This window comes from Peromyscus californicus, unplaced genomic scaffold, assembly GCF_007827085.1.
Source record: "Peromyscus californicus insignis strain IS unplaced genomic scaffold, ASM782708v3 Scaffold_13__1_contigs__length_99412109, whole genome shotgun sequence".
NCBI lineage: Eukaryota > Metazoa > Chordata > Mammalia > Rodentia > Cricetidae > Peromyscus > Peromyscus californicus.
Genome location: NW_026294424.1, coordinates 70,164,457 through 70,178,366, shown reverse-complemented (window position 1 = coordinate 70,178,366; position 13,910 = coordinate 70,164,457). Strand labels below are relative to the sequence as shown.

The 13,910-nt window shown below is 44.2% G+C and overlaps 1 protein-coding gene across 2 annotated transcripts in view; it reads right to left on the bottom strand.

Annotated features, from left to right (window-relative positions):
* The window catches only part of Cep135 (centrosomal protein 135), a 61,804-nt gene extending 52,405 nt beyond the window's left edge, over positions 1–9,399 (bottom strand). Inside the window, exons 1-5 of one of the 2 annotated variants that reach the window (XM_052735217.1) lie at positions 9,151–9,399; positions 5,770–5,927; positions 3,881–4,071; positions 3,088–3,255; positions 1,958–2,099 (exon numbers count right to left, since the gene is read on the bottom strand). In XM_052735217.1, the coding sequence (XP_052591177.1) occupies positions 1,958–2,099; positions 3,088–3,255; positions 3,881–4,071; positions 5,770–5,882 (614 nt within the window). In that variant the 5' untranslated portion in view covers positions 5,883–5,927; positions 9,151–9,399. Of the gene's footprint in view, positions 1–1,957; positions 2,100–3,087; positions 3,256–3,880; positions 4,072–5,769; positions 5,928–8,845; positions 8,980–9,150 lie in introns of those variants that run through there. The other variant, XM_052735218.1, reaches the window with a different exon arrangement.
* Positions 9,400–13,910: the final 4,511 nt, after the last annotated feature.

Below are 13,910 nucleotides of genomic sequence, written 5' to 3'. Positions count from 1 at the left end.
AGGGAGATGCAGTACTGTGCAGAATAAATACAGTACATCACCTCGGAGAGCTAATTTTATAGAAGAAGATACCAAAATTGAGAGGCAATGATTAGAAACGCAGATTCATCATGCAATGTATCACCTCACTGTTCTGTTGGATCCTTGGAGCAACTCTGAGGTATTGGAAATTCAAGGTCTAGATCAAAATTCACAACATCACTAAGTGAATCAAGCAACAAGTGTGTGTTTTCTGACCCTAACCAACCCTGTGCTGCCTACTAAACTACTTTACACTTCTGGAGAGGAGAAAACTGAGAAAATGGCAGTTTTCTAAGTGATCCCAGCAAAGCCTGCTTTTCCTAGAACCTGTAAGCTCTAACAGAATCAAGACTTCGTCCAAACAATCTGAACTCCACATGGATTCCATTGTCTCAGTATGGCATAACCCACTTTTGATGGGAAAAGCCTGAAGTGGGTCTGCTTTAAAGAGAAATTTTCTGTGGGCTGCAATAAGTGGGTTGCAGAGAGCTCACCCCAACACTTATTGAAGGCAAAAGTCTCTACTGATCTACTAAGGATAAGAGCATGCATGCAAGCACTCTAAGATCAGTGCAGGAGACTGTATGCCAACAGTGTATGTGCACACTAAAGCAAACAGACACGGGAGACTGATGGATGGCACTTGTACAGTGCAAACAATTCTTTAAATATTACTGCCTGGGAGCCTAGCCATAACCTTAACAGATGAGCAACCATAAAGGTCAAGGGAGACATATATACACAAGCACGTAGTATTAGGAGCGAATAAATGATTGGAGTGGTCTTCAGCAGATCTCAACCAATGCTCTTTTAGATATTATGAGTGGCTGAAAAACCTTCTCTGTATTCTCTACATGAACCACAAAGTCCTTACCTGCACTGGCTTCCCATGCACCCCACAGTTTTGAGGCCTTCCCCAGAATCACTACAGTGTCCCTGGATCTTGCCCTTAAAGCCCTATAACTCTCTCAGTAACATCTGGACTGCAAGCATTTCCAAACAGCAGCATGACCTTACTCTGACAATCTCAGGGCATGTGCTCAAGACCTTGCCCTAGAGGCCTAAGGAACAGTTAATTAAATGGAATTTAGGTCTGATTCTGATTTATATAAGGAAATATAAATATAGGGCTAAAGAATGCATGAGAGAGGGATTTCAGATCAAGATAGCAATCTATTCATGTCCAGCTGGCATTTTGCTAGAAGTCTGAAGCAGTAGCGATTCCAGCATAAGTTAACCTACTTAGATGAAACCGAATGTCAAAGCGACGCTATTGAAATAGGTTCCTAACAACAATAAGTTATGGTGCAGCAAGTATGGGCAGAAACCTTAGATGCATGCCTTATTTGAAAGCAAAGTTTTTAAACAAGTAGAAAAGTCGGGCGGTGGTGGCGCACACCTTTAATCCCAGCACTCAGGAGGCAGAGCCAGGCGGATCTCTGTGAGTTCAAGGCCAGCCTGGTCTACAAAGTAAGTTCCAGGAAAGGCGCAAAGCTACAAGGAGAAACCCTGTCTTCAAAACAAAACAAAACAAAACAAAAAAAACAAACAAGTAGAAAGTATCCATATCATTCTGAAAATACCTATTAAGTAACTATGCAAAGTTCCGTGCTAGGCAGGAGATATAGGCGGGACTTCGGGCAGAGAGAGAGGAAGTAGGAGATGATCAAGGCCCATGAGAAAAGTCTATATAGATGGGTTAATTTAAGTTTTAAGAACTAGTTAGGAAGAAGCCTAGGCTATAGGCGAGTTTTCACAATTAGTAAGAAGTTTCTTTGTCATTATTTGGAAGCTGGCTGGCAGGACAGAAAAAGACTTGTTACAAACAAAGATGAAGCTGAAGAAGATGATGATGATGATGACTGAACTCAGTTCTTTGAGCACACTATGCATACCTCCACCATCCCCAGCTCAGCAAAGTAAGTATGTAATTTACCTGTTATCAGCTACTTGCAGGAGGTCCGCAATGTACGGGTCCTCTGGCTGAGGAACTGGGTACGAACTGACCTCAGAGGGTGGCGCTGGCTCATCAATTTGCATCCGCTGGCGCCTAAACGCAATGTTTCTTTTCTTGCCACCTAAGAGTGCAGATGTACATCTTACAATCCAAGGAGAACCAGAATACTTTTCTCAGTACTGAACAGCACAGATCAACCTTCTCTTATACAGTGGGCTCATCTGTAAATATTCACCCTGATCTCTGACTGAGCAATGTATTTCTCAAACATTTAATAAGGCTATAAAACAAGTTTTCTATGCCTGCAGGCTTGGCATATGCACACAGGTTTAAATTGTCCCTTGGCTAGATTAGATTTCGGCAGGATTAAAATCTGAGTGTGCCTTGCAGTGAACAATGTCATGAGCTAAAATATCACCATCAGATAACTGTCAGAGGAGGAGCACCGGCAGTAAGAACTAAAATGCACATGCTTATTAAACAATGTCCAAAGAACAATAACTGGAGCCTGGGAGACTGCTCAACAGGTATTCAAGCATGAGGATCTCAGTTCGATCCCCAGAAACCATGAAAAAAAATTCAGTTGTGGTGCCATGCCTGTAATCCCAGCACTGGAGAGGTAGAGACAGGTAGATACAGCCTAATAAGCAAGCTCAAGGTTCAGTGAGAAACCTTGTCTCAAAACAATCTGGTGGAAAGCAACAGAGGAAGAAATCAGAAGTTGACTTCTGGTCTACACGTGCACACGCACACATTCCTACATATGCACAAACATACAAAGAGCAGAAACTCACACAAAGAGCACATAACTGAAACTCCAAAGAGCACAACTAAAGTATAATAGGATGTCACCTGTAATCCAGTCATACTATAATCTGAATTAGTACTCAACACCTCCGTAATTATCTTTGTAGGTGGCAGGAATGTTTTTAAATGGATAGCTTGATCTTGGGGGTCATATAAAACTTATAACCCGTTTACTTTTTTCAGCAGCTGGCAAGATTAGAGATGCACTTTTTAAATGAATAGATTCTCATGACAAAGAAACACAGCCTAGTCTGTCTTCAGGAGCTCGTTGGCCAACTGGGTTTGCGATGGAGAAGACTCACCAGGAGTTTGTACTACAGCCTGTAAATTCTTTTCTTGAAGTTGTTGGATTTTTTCATTCTTCGCTTTGCTCTCTTTCTCCAGGAGTTTGAGCTTATGGACGTACTGATTATTCAGAAATTTCAGATCAGCTGTCTCATGTGAACACTTTTTCAATGCAGTTTTCAACTCTTAAAGTGAGAAAGATGATAGACAGATAACTCGAGACAGCCACACCAAGCTGAGAGGCGCCACCTGTGCCTTACAGGTGGGTGAAGCCAAATGCACTTCCTACCTCTAACAAATCTGCACACAAGCCACTAATCACAAAAAGCAACTTTATTTTTTTGTTATTATTGTATATGATTCATGTGTACCATGGTTTTGATCCAGTAAGTCGACTTTAAGCTAAAGAATTATTGAGTATAAAGTTTATAGTAAGATACCAAATAATTACCTTTTACCTTCGAAACTTACTGACTGGCTCAACACTGCCTAATAAGTGCTACAGGGCTTTCACCTCATCCTTCCTTTTCAGTAAGAGAAACAACAGTTGCTTCAAGAAGATGCCAGTTAATATTCTTTATACCAATTTCAAACCAAAACCATAATCCGCATATAGTGAGGACTGTCGTGGCTAAGGACTGCACACTTATTTCCACTCTCAAGCATTCTTCAGTACATCTTCCTGTATTTAGGGAGCTGTTAGTGGGACTACCAGTTTCCTCATAAAGGATTTTAAAATGAGACTTTCCACTTACAAAACAAAGAGGACAGGGATCCTGCAGTTTACAAAATCATCAGTGTGTGGTGTACCTTTAATGTGCTGGTCTGAGTATTCTCTCAGCTTCATTAACTCCAGATACAACTCATTATTCTCCCTGCTCAGTCTCGCATTCTCGAGTTTATACGGTTCCAAAACAAAGTCGAAGTTGGCACTTTCCTTCTCGGCCTTGGTGGAGGCCAGCCTGCACTGTCGCAAGCTCTCTGTCGTGTGGACCAGATCGCTGGAGTCAAGGACAGAAAACGCAAATGCAAGGAAACGTTCTATTAGTCTTCCAGTCACTTCAAATGATTCTTCAAAGGCTTAAATATAATGTTAACATTAAGTAGTATCAAATCTACAAGAAGAATGAGCAGTTAGGGTCTTTCAAAGTATCAAAAGGTCCTCAAAAGTCTCTCAAAATAAGCTAACTATAAGTTATAAAATACAAACACATCAAATTGTTGTTTGTTTTCTTCCCCAGTTCTGAAAGTACTTTTAATGATATTTTCACCTTTAGTTTAAAAATTAGCAACATCCAGCTGGGCAGTGGTGGCTCACACCTTTAATCCCAGCACTTGGGAGGAAGAGGTAGGCAGATCTCTGTGAGTTTAAGGCCAGCCTGATCTACAGAGCGAGATCCAGGAAAGGTGCAAAACGACACAGAGAAACCCTGTCTTGAAAAACCAAAAAATAAATAAATAAAATAAAAATAAAAATTAGCAGCATCCAATTTGGGCTCCCAACAAAATGAGTTACCATGCCAAGTCACTGTTCAAGCTCCCCTCTTGCTCATTCTCGAGGTCTGTGGAACCCGTGAAACTGGCTTTTCATTGAGTAAGTAGGTACTGATTGTCTGCTGTCGCTATGTCCAGGAAGACAGCAAACCAGAATCACGCTCTTACCTCTAAGAACACTCACTCACTAAATGTTTAGTGAGGAGAAAACGCACACACAAAATGCACTTATTAATGAAGAGCCTATATTCTACAGACAACCATTATCAAAGACACATAGCACACGATGAACCACACATTTCCGTGTTTAGGATATGAGCAATCTACAGCACCTATAAGTGATCGTATCTTATGAAGTTCACAATGACAGAAGGACAAAACCAAGTGACTGTCAAATGCAGCGATGTGACTGTCCCACACAGCACGGAGAGCAGGATGGTGAGGATGAGGGTGAGGATGGGGAGGGAGGGCACACTACAGGCAAAGGAAGTAGTGTACCGAGACAGAAGGCTGAGAGGAGTACTGTGTGACTCAACACGTGGGAGACAAAGCATCAGGAAATGAATGAAGGGACCAGCTCAGGAGAGGTTTGGAGGCTCATCTCCAAGGTCACAAGTTATCATTACCCATTCTCTGCTTTCTACCAGTGTTACTCACACTCCTGCTAATCAACCTTCTTAAATACCTGCTCCAATCTCAAACCTCCCACTACAGCTCTTCTGGAGGATGGGAAATGGCCAGGAGCCTCTCAGTTAAGGTAACACGTGACATTAATAACAACAAATTAGAGAGCTCTCTAGAATAACAGAAATGAAAGACCAGCTCGGCAGACACGGAACTTATGGGGAAGCTGGGTGGGAGTGCAGCTCAAAGGTAGAGCGCCTGCCCAGCACACTCATGTTCAGTCCTCACCAATGACAAGACAGAAAAGGGAAAAGCGCCTCTGACCCCTGTCCCTTCAGGGGAACCCTCAGAAATGGGGACCCGGAAAAGCACAGTGAGCATGGCAATCCCTAGCGTCCTGCACCGTGAAGGCCCTGTGTGGGGGACAAGGCTTTGGACTGAAGAGAGAACAGACAAGCTTCAGCAGACGTACAGACTTCCCCAAAGGCCACTTGCTGCTTTACTGAAGCAGGAAGGTCAGCCACAAACCCAGGACATGGATTAAGGATTATAGACATTTATAACTGTATTTTTATCTTTACCTGAAAAGCTTTTCTACCAAAGGCAGACTCTCCACCGTCAGAGTCTGGCGGTAGCCCAGCTGGTCTAGCCTTTTCCTAATGTTAACATACTTCCTTTCTGCGGCTGTGGTCATCTTGTCTCCCCAAACCAGATTTAGTCACTCTCCAAAATTAAAGCCCTGAAAGAGAGGATTAAAACACAGCTGTTAAAATTTCACAGTAAGAGAAATTCCTTTAATATGAAAGAATTATTTTGCTTCTTTTCATTATCCTGTAATATTAACATTGATTTAAATCCAATACATATGATCTCTATGTTCCTACATTAAAACACGAATTTCTTCATAAACCTGAATGTAAAAGTTAAAACAATGAAGATTCTAGAAGAAAACAAAGACTTCCCAGAGGCAGGCAGGGGATCCTTAAATGAAACTCTGTTTTCTTACATGTGGACAGCATCCAGACATCTTGCTCATGCTAGGCAAGTGCCCTACACTGGGGTGTGCCCATAACCCACAGGGAATTCCTTAATAGCAATAAACATAAAATAAAAACATGATAGGGCCTCATGATAGGGAAAAACCTCAATTCATCAAAACACTCCATTGAGGAAATGAAAAGTCACAGCTGGAATGTTCTTGCCAAGCATTGTGAAGGCCCTGGGTTTACACCAAGGAAGAGGAAAAGGAGAAAGAAAAAAGAAAAAAAAGGAAAACCATAGAGTGCCAGAAAATACTCATAAGAGCTAAGAAAATATTTAGATACAGAGCAGAAAATAAACTCTTGGAGCTTAATAATAAAACAATCCAGTAAGAAAATCAAGGTTAAGGCCGGGCAGTGGTGGTGCACGCCTTTAATCCCAGCACTCAGGAGGCAGAGCCAGGTGGATCTCTGTGAGTTCAAGGCCAGCCTGATCTACAGAGTGAGATCCAGGACAGGCACCAAAACTACACAGGGAAACCCTGTCCCGAAAACCCAAAAAAAGAAAAAAGAAAAAGAAAATCGAGGTTAGGCCCGGTGTGTGGAGGCACACGCTTGTACTCACAGCATTTAGGAGGCAGACATGGGGAGACTTCCCTCAATTTGAGAGGAGCCTGGTGTACACAGTAAGTCCTAGGCCAGCCAGGGATACATGGCAAGACCTAGTCTCAAATTATCCTCCCAAATTTGCTAAAACTGAATTTTAGTTGTACAAAAACTTGAAAAGGCACCTTGCAAAAGATATCTCGAGAAATACATGAAAAGGTGTTCAGCATTCATCACCAGGAAAATACAAATTATAACCACAATGAGGTGCAACTTTGCCTACATCAAAATGATGAAAAGGACTGATAATACCCACTGTCAGTAAAGGCTCCCAGCAAATGAAATCCACATGAGGCTGAGAGAGCATAAAACCACCTTGGAACAAGGCTGGGGGTTTCTACAGCCTCTGTTTCTTACAGTTAAACACACTCCTAAGCCTGTAACGCTGTAATTCTATTCCTGCATATTTACAAAAGAAAATGGGCGCAAATGTCCATGAGGAGAATACAACAGTGTTTACAGCAGCCTAACTCACAACTGTACCAAACTGGGAAAGGGATAAACAAGCTATCTTACCCTAGAACAGACAGTGTGGCTCAGATGAGAGGTAAGGAGCTGTCAATACACATTGACAACGGGGTTGGCTCTCGAAATAATATTCGGGCAAAAAAAGCCAGACACATATACTATGTGACTTCAATCACATAAGCTCAGAAACAGGTAAAAATTCAACGGTGGGGCTAGCAACAGTTTCACAGCAAGGAGAGTGTCTGGGAAGGACGGTTTTCTTTTCAGAGTGATAAAAGCATTGACTGGGGTAAGTCACCCGGGCACAGACATTCATGGAAAGTTTTCAAATGTGCACTCACACTCAAGGTCTGTGCATTTCAGCACGTACATTTCACTCTCATTTTTGTACTTTTGATTATTTTGAGACCAAGTCTCCTCATGAAGTCCTGACTGGCCTGGAACTCACTTTGTAGACCAGGTGGCCTCAACCTTTTCCTCTGCTCTACCTTTGGAGTGCCAGGATTACAGGTGTGTACTACCATGCCCACCTTTACTTCCTTTTTTTTTTTTAAAGTAACACACATATAAACACCTCTGTATGCATTTTTATAACTTGTCTATTTTGTTTGTTTGCAGTGTTGGGAATCAAACCCAGAGCAAGCACTCTGCTACCAGGCTACACCTCCAACTACTATACTACTATACTTCTGTCTCTGTCTCTGTCTCTGTCTCTGTCTCTGTCTCTGTCTCTGTCTCTCTCTCTCTCTCTCTCTCTCTCTCTCTCAGGCGGGGGGCTCGAGACAGGGTTATACTTGTCTTTTTAAACACCTACGACTACTTTTTCCATCAGTCTACCCTAAAATCGAGTTACGCAAAGGTCACTTCTTTAGAAATGCGCTCCTTTCTAACCTTTGCCAAATAAATAGAGCCATAGAACTCATATTTCTAAATCAAGAAAAAAATTATGTTCTTCACCACTGGTAAAATGTAAGTGCTTAAAAATGAATACGTGCAAAACCTGATGTTCTGAACACCCGGTTTGAGATAAAGGACCAATGATGGCATCTTCCTTATTTAAGCACTAAGCGAAGAAAGGCTGTCGTAAGAAAGTAACTTCCCAGGCCACAAGGCTACTTCTAAATTAGGACCTCTTCTTGATTACTGCCCTTTACAAATCTACCCTCTTCGAGAGGCTTTCCCCTAGGACTTTCTAGTTCCTTCCACAAGAGGGACTTGACTGATGCCCGGTGTTTTAGAGAAACTCCTGTGGCCACAAGAAAAAAACACCTGACAAGCTAGCCTTACAGGGCAAACTCCAAGAAACATGTCCCCCCTCTTTGACAGCGGCCAACTCCGGGTACCCCGAAACCATCCCTCTCCATCCTTCAAGAGGAAGAAGACAGAATGTGAACGCGAAGTACAGTCCTCCCAGGAGAAAAAAAGAAAACAAACACAAAAATATGTACATGTCAGGTTTCCCCTATATTCCGGACGACAACGTTTTCAAAACAACATGAAAGGGTGGGTTCGGCGTAGGTGTCTTAAGGAGGGCACCCCTTACTTGGTACAGAAACGTCCAACGTGCACACGGAGGCCGCGGGGGTTAAGAGCCCAAGCCCGCAGCGCGGGCAGCACAAGGCGGGTGGGCCGGGGCGGCCTGGCCGTCCTTCCCGGACTCAGCCTGGAAGGCGGAGCCTGTACAGTTCTCCCCGACCCAGCGGCTCGGTCGGACGGTGGGACGGTCCCCGCGCCGCCCTCCCCCACTTCCTCCCGGCAGCGCCCGGGCGTCCCTCGTGGGGGGGGACACCGCCCCGGAGGCCCCGCGACCCCGCCCGGCCCCCCGCGGCCTCCCCGGGCGCGCCTCACCGCCGTTCCCGCCGCCGCCGGCTCCGTCCCGCGGCGCATCGCCCCGGGGACCCGCCGTCCTCCCCGGCTCCTCCCGCTGCCGCCAATGGCTCCGGCGCTGAGCGCAGTTTGAAAATGGCGCGGAGAGACGATCGCGGCCCACCCGGAGGAAGCGCCGCCGTTGCCCCGGTAACCGGAGCGGACCACAGTGGCGCCCGCCCGGCGGCGGTGATGGCGGCTCCCCCGGCCTCGGTGCCCGGAAACGTAACGGCCCGGCCGAGGCGGGGCCGCAGCGCCCCCTGGCGGAAAGCCCGGACCTCTGCGGGGTCCGAGGACCTGTCAACGGGCCCGCGGGGGGTAACCATCTGCTGTGCCCAGCGAAACCTGCGCCCCAGCCTCCGCCCCGCCCGCCTGAGTGCCCGCAGAGAAGGACCCTTCACGGGGGAATTCTTGCAGACGACCCACTATCCCCCCTGGACATCACCCGACACAGTTATTGCCCGTAACCATGTAAACCCCAGAATAGAATTCGACCACCAAAACATACTTGTTTATGTGCCAACCCCCCCCCCCCCCCCACACCCCCGCTGCCTCCAGTTGTGGACTCCTTGAGTCCAAGATGATTGTATTCAGCTATATTTCTCTAGCTTCTAACTCAGTATTTGTAAATATTGAGTTGAAATAAGTCGTTTATAATAGCCTGCTCGTGGATGGAAAGAGCAGGGTCAATTCCCCAGTCCATTACTCCCCTAAAAAACTATCTAGATGGTTAAGAGCTGGGTTTTGTTTTTTCCTGCTTAGGTTCCTTACCAAGCCGGCCTTCCTCTGAACATGTACTTTGTTGCTGCATAGCATGTAAAAATGGATTGTTTTGTGCCCATTCATTCATTGCTTTCACATCTCCATTTTGTGTGCTTCGTCCGTTTTTAAATGGAATTTCTAAGGAACTAATGAATTCTGTAGAGAATTTTTTAGACGATCTTGCAAATATACAAGTTAGCATATTTTTATTTTTTGTAAAATAAAAGACAAATACCTTTTTTTAAAAAAAAGAAGTAGCCATAAATATCAGAAATTGACTGTACAACAGCCACCTAGTCAAGATGAACTGTTGGCTTCCCTTACCCCCAAACACATACCAATTACAAAATGTAAGAATGAAACTCAACGAAGAAATCCAAAAGGGTAAATGAGATTGAAAGCCGCAGTCAAGCTTTATTCCGAGTGACTTTGATTACCCAGAATCAGGTTCACTGCTGACCTCCAAGGTCTGAGGTCAGGGATCCTGGCACACAAAAAGTGAAGGCTGAGGGAGCAAAGCAAAAGACTGTTGCTTCCCACCCAAATCCTAGAGCTTAAAGCAAACTGTGTGGCTGTGGAGACCGGAAGAAAAAGAAATACCCTCACAATAGAAAGTGAGACTTCTAATATTACCACAAACAGGAGTCCAGAAATACTCCATTGAGATTTACCTGGGGGGGGGGGAGGGGGTTCCTGGTTGCTGGAGAAAGAAAGCCAGTGAAAGAGTTATTTCACTGGAAACTGGTGCTGTAGTTTAGAGCTGGTCTGGAATGTTGTGGTGATTTGAATGAGAAAAGCCCCCATAGGCTCATAGATTTGAATAACATGGTCCCCAGTTGGTGGAACTGTTTGGAAAGGATTAGAAGGTGTGGTCTTGTTGGAGGAGCTTTGTCACTGGGGGTGTGATGGCTAAGGTTATATTGAGGGCTAACTATGTTTAAAACTTTAAAATTTCTGTGCTTAAGAGAACAATAAAGCAAAATTGGACTTCCAAATGTCATGTGCTGTTAATGATTAATTTTTGTAATTGCCTGGTCTTGTACAGCTTTTAACAAAACTGCTGTTTCTGCTTCATAAGCAAAAGCTTGCTTTGTAGGATCTTCTGCTTGCATGTAGACAGGATGTAACTTGGTATTTTTTGCCTTTAAAAGGCCCTGATTGAGGTGGCTGGGTGCTGTGTGCACTGGGGAATCCTGAGTCCTGGGTGTAGACCTGGAGCCAGTATATGAATAAAAGCCTCTTCTTTTTTAACATTTATTAATGGTCAGACTAGTGAGTCTCTGAACTACCTAAGGTCCATAACAGGGCCCAGCTTTGAGGTTTCAAAAACCCATTGCATCCCCAGATCCTAGAGTCTATGGATCAAGATGTGAGCTCTCAGCTACTGCTCCAGCACCATGCCTGCCTGCATGCCTGCTGCCATGCTCCCAGACATGATGGTCATGGACTCTAACTCTTTGTCTTGGTCACGGTGTCTTAAGCATAGCAACAGAAAGGTAACTAAGCCAAATGTTCTCCAGAGGTCCGAGGCCTACGTGTTATGGCTTGGTCTGCAGCATGGCACTACTGAGAGGTGGTAGAACTTTTAAGACATAGTTTAGTGGAAGGAAGCTAGGTCACTGAGGGTCTGCCATTGAAGCGGATAGTGTGACCCCTGTGGGCAGAGTTTTCCTGGGAGCTGCTTCCAAATTACCACCCAGAGACTTATATTAATTTTAAATGCTCAGCCAATAGCTCAGGCTTATTACTAACTAGTTCCTACATTTTAAATTAACCCATATTCTTTATTTACACTCTGCCATGTGGCAGTAGCTTTAATTGCATGGCACGTTCATCTTGCTTCTCTGTGCCTCCTCTAGACTCTCTGACTCCACCCTTCTTTCTCCCTGTATCCTCAGTGTGATCACCCCGCTTATACTGATTACTATTGGCCAATCAGCTCTTATTAGCCAATGAGAGTAATGCATATTCATAATGTACAAAAGGATTGTTCCCCAGCAGACCTCTCTGCCTCTTTCAATCTTTTTTTTTTTTGGTTTTTCAAGACAGGGTTTCTCTGTGTAGTTTTTGGTGCCTGTGCTGGATCTCGCTCTGTAGACCAGGCTGGCCTCGAACTCACAGAGATCCACCTGCCTCTGCCTCCCGAGGGCTGGGATTAAAAGTGTGTGCCACCACTGCCCAGCGATCATCTCTTTCCATCTTGGCCATCATGAGGCAAATAGTTTTATTATACCATGTACTCCAGCTGCAATGTTCTGCTTAGCCACGGGTCCCAAAGCAACAGAACCAACCATCCATAGATAGAAACCTCTGAAACCAGAAGCCAAAATAAACGTTTCCTCCCTTTTAATCTGGTAATTTAAAGGATTTTGTCACAGTGATGGAAAGTTAACACTGTGAGCTTGCCTATCAAAATGCTAGAACAAGGAAGTATAATGCTTACAAAGCTGGCTAGCCATCTAAAATCAAAACCTAAATTTTCTTCAGGTGAAAAGAGTGTAGTGGATCTATTTTAAATGATCTAGATTAGGGTTTCTCAGGTCACCACTTCTAACACTTGGCTGGACAATTCTTTATTGAGGGGAGCCTTTCCTGAGTATTGTGGAATATATAGTACCCTTCCTGGCTTCTCCACACTGCATGCCTGCAGTAGCCTCCACTCCAGATGTTCTTATAGTCACACTGCATGCCTGTAGTAGCCTCCACTCCAGATGTTCTTTTAGTCACAGTGCTTTCAGGACTTTCCAAATGGTCTCTGAGACAAAACCACTCCCGATTGAGAATCACTGGTCAAAATAGATGAAGGAATAATTGTCATTTAAAAAGGATAAGAACAGGTGGCTATGAAGAAGACCAATCAGAAAACTGGGATATTAAAAAAAATGATGAAAATTTAAAATATTGGGCCAAGGTGGTTTGGCAGGTAAAGTCATTTTCCTACAAGACTGACAACCACAGTTCAATCCTCGGGTTCCATGTAATAGAAGAGACCCAGCTCCTGAAATTTGTCCTCCGACCTCCACACATGCACTGTGACACACTCAGCCACACACAAAGTAATTAAATAGATAAGCATAGTAGACAATTAGAATATCAACTGGGATAAACTATGGGTTTGATGAAATTAAAAGAATTTATATAATTTAACTTAATCTCAGGACAGGCACAGAAATAAACTACGAAAAAGTGGTTAAGAAATACAGATAACTTGACAGTCCCTAAGAATGTATTTGAGGTGAGGAGGAAGGTAAATAAAATACACTGTATGCAAAGAATGTATTTGGGAGACCAGAGTCTATATTAGCAGAATAGTCCCCCAAGGTGGTCCATGCTTATCCGTGGCACTTGTGAATAGGCTTATAGTAGCTTTTTTTTTTTTCACTGTTTGGACAAAATATCTGTCAGAACAACTTAAAGAAGGGAAGATCTATTTTGGCTCATTATTTTTATTTTAAAACTTACATCATTTATTTGTGTCAGAAGAGGGGCATGGGAGTGGTGGTAACTGCTATTATTATTATTATTATTATTATTATTTATTCCCTGAGCCATCTTGCTGTCCCTGTCTCCACTGTTAAAAGGAACAGTCCATCATGTCAGGAAGGAGGCATGGTGGAGTACCAGGAACACATTGGGGAACTCCTCGCATGTTGGCTGGCCCTGGAGGCAGAGACCAGGACAGGAAAGGAAGAAGTTTCAGGCCTACCCACGGTGACCCAGCTCTGCCACGCAGGCCTCACTTCCTAAATATCTACAAAGTCCTGAAACAGCCCCAACCCGACAGCTGGGACCAGGTCCAAACTCACTGATGGGTCAGGATACTTCACCCCAGGAGGCAGGCCGACAGGGAGGAGGGACTGCAGGTAGATTAGTGAGCTTTCACTTAAGACAGACTTCTCGTACCTTTTCCCTCCCCAAGACAGCGACTTGGTGGGCTTTTTCCCACTGGAGAGAAATGTTGGGTGGGACTTTCCAATCTC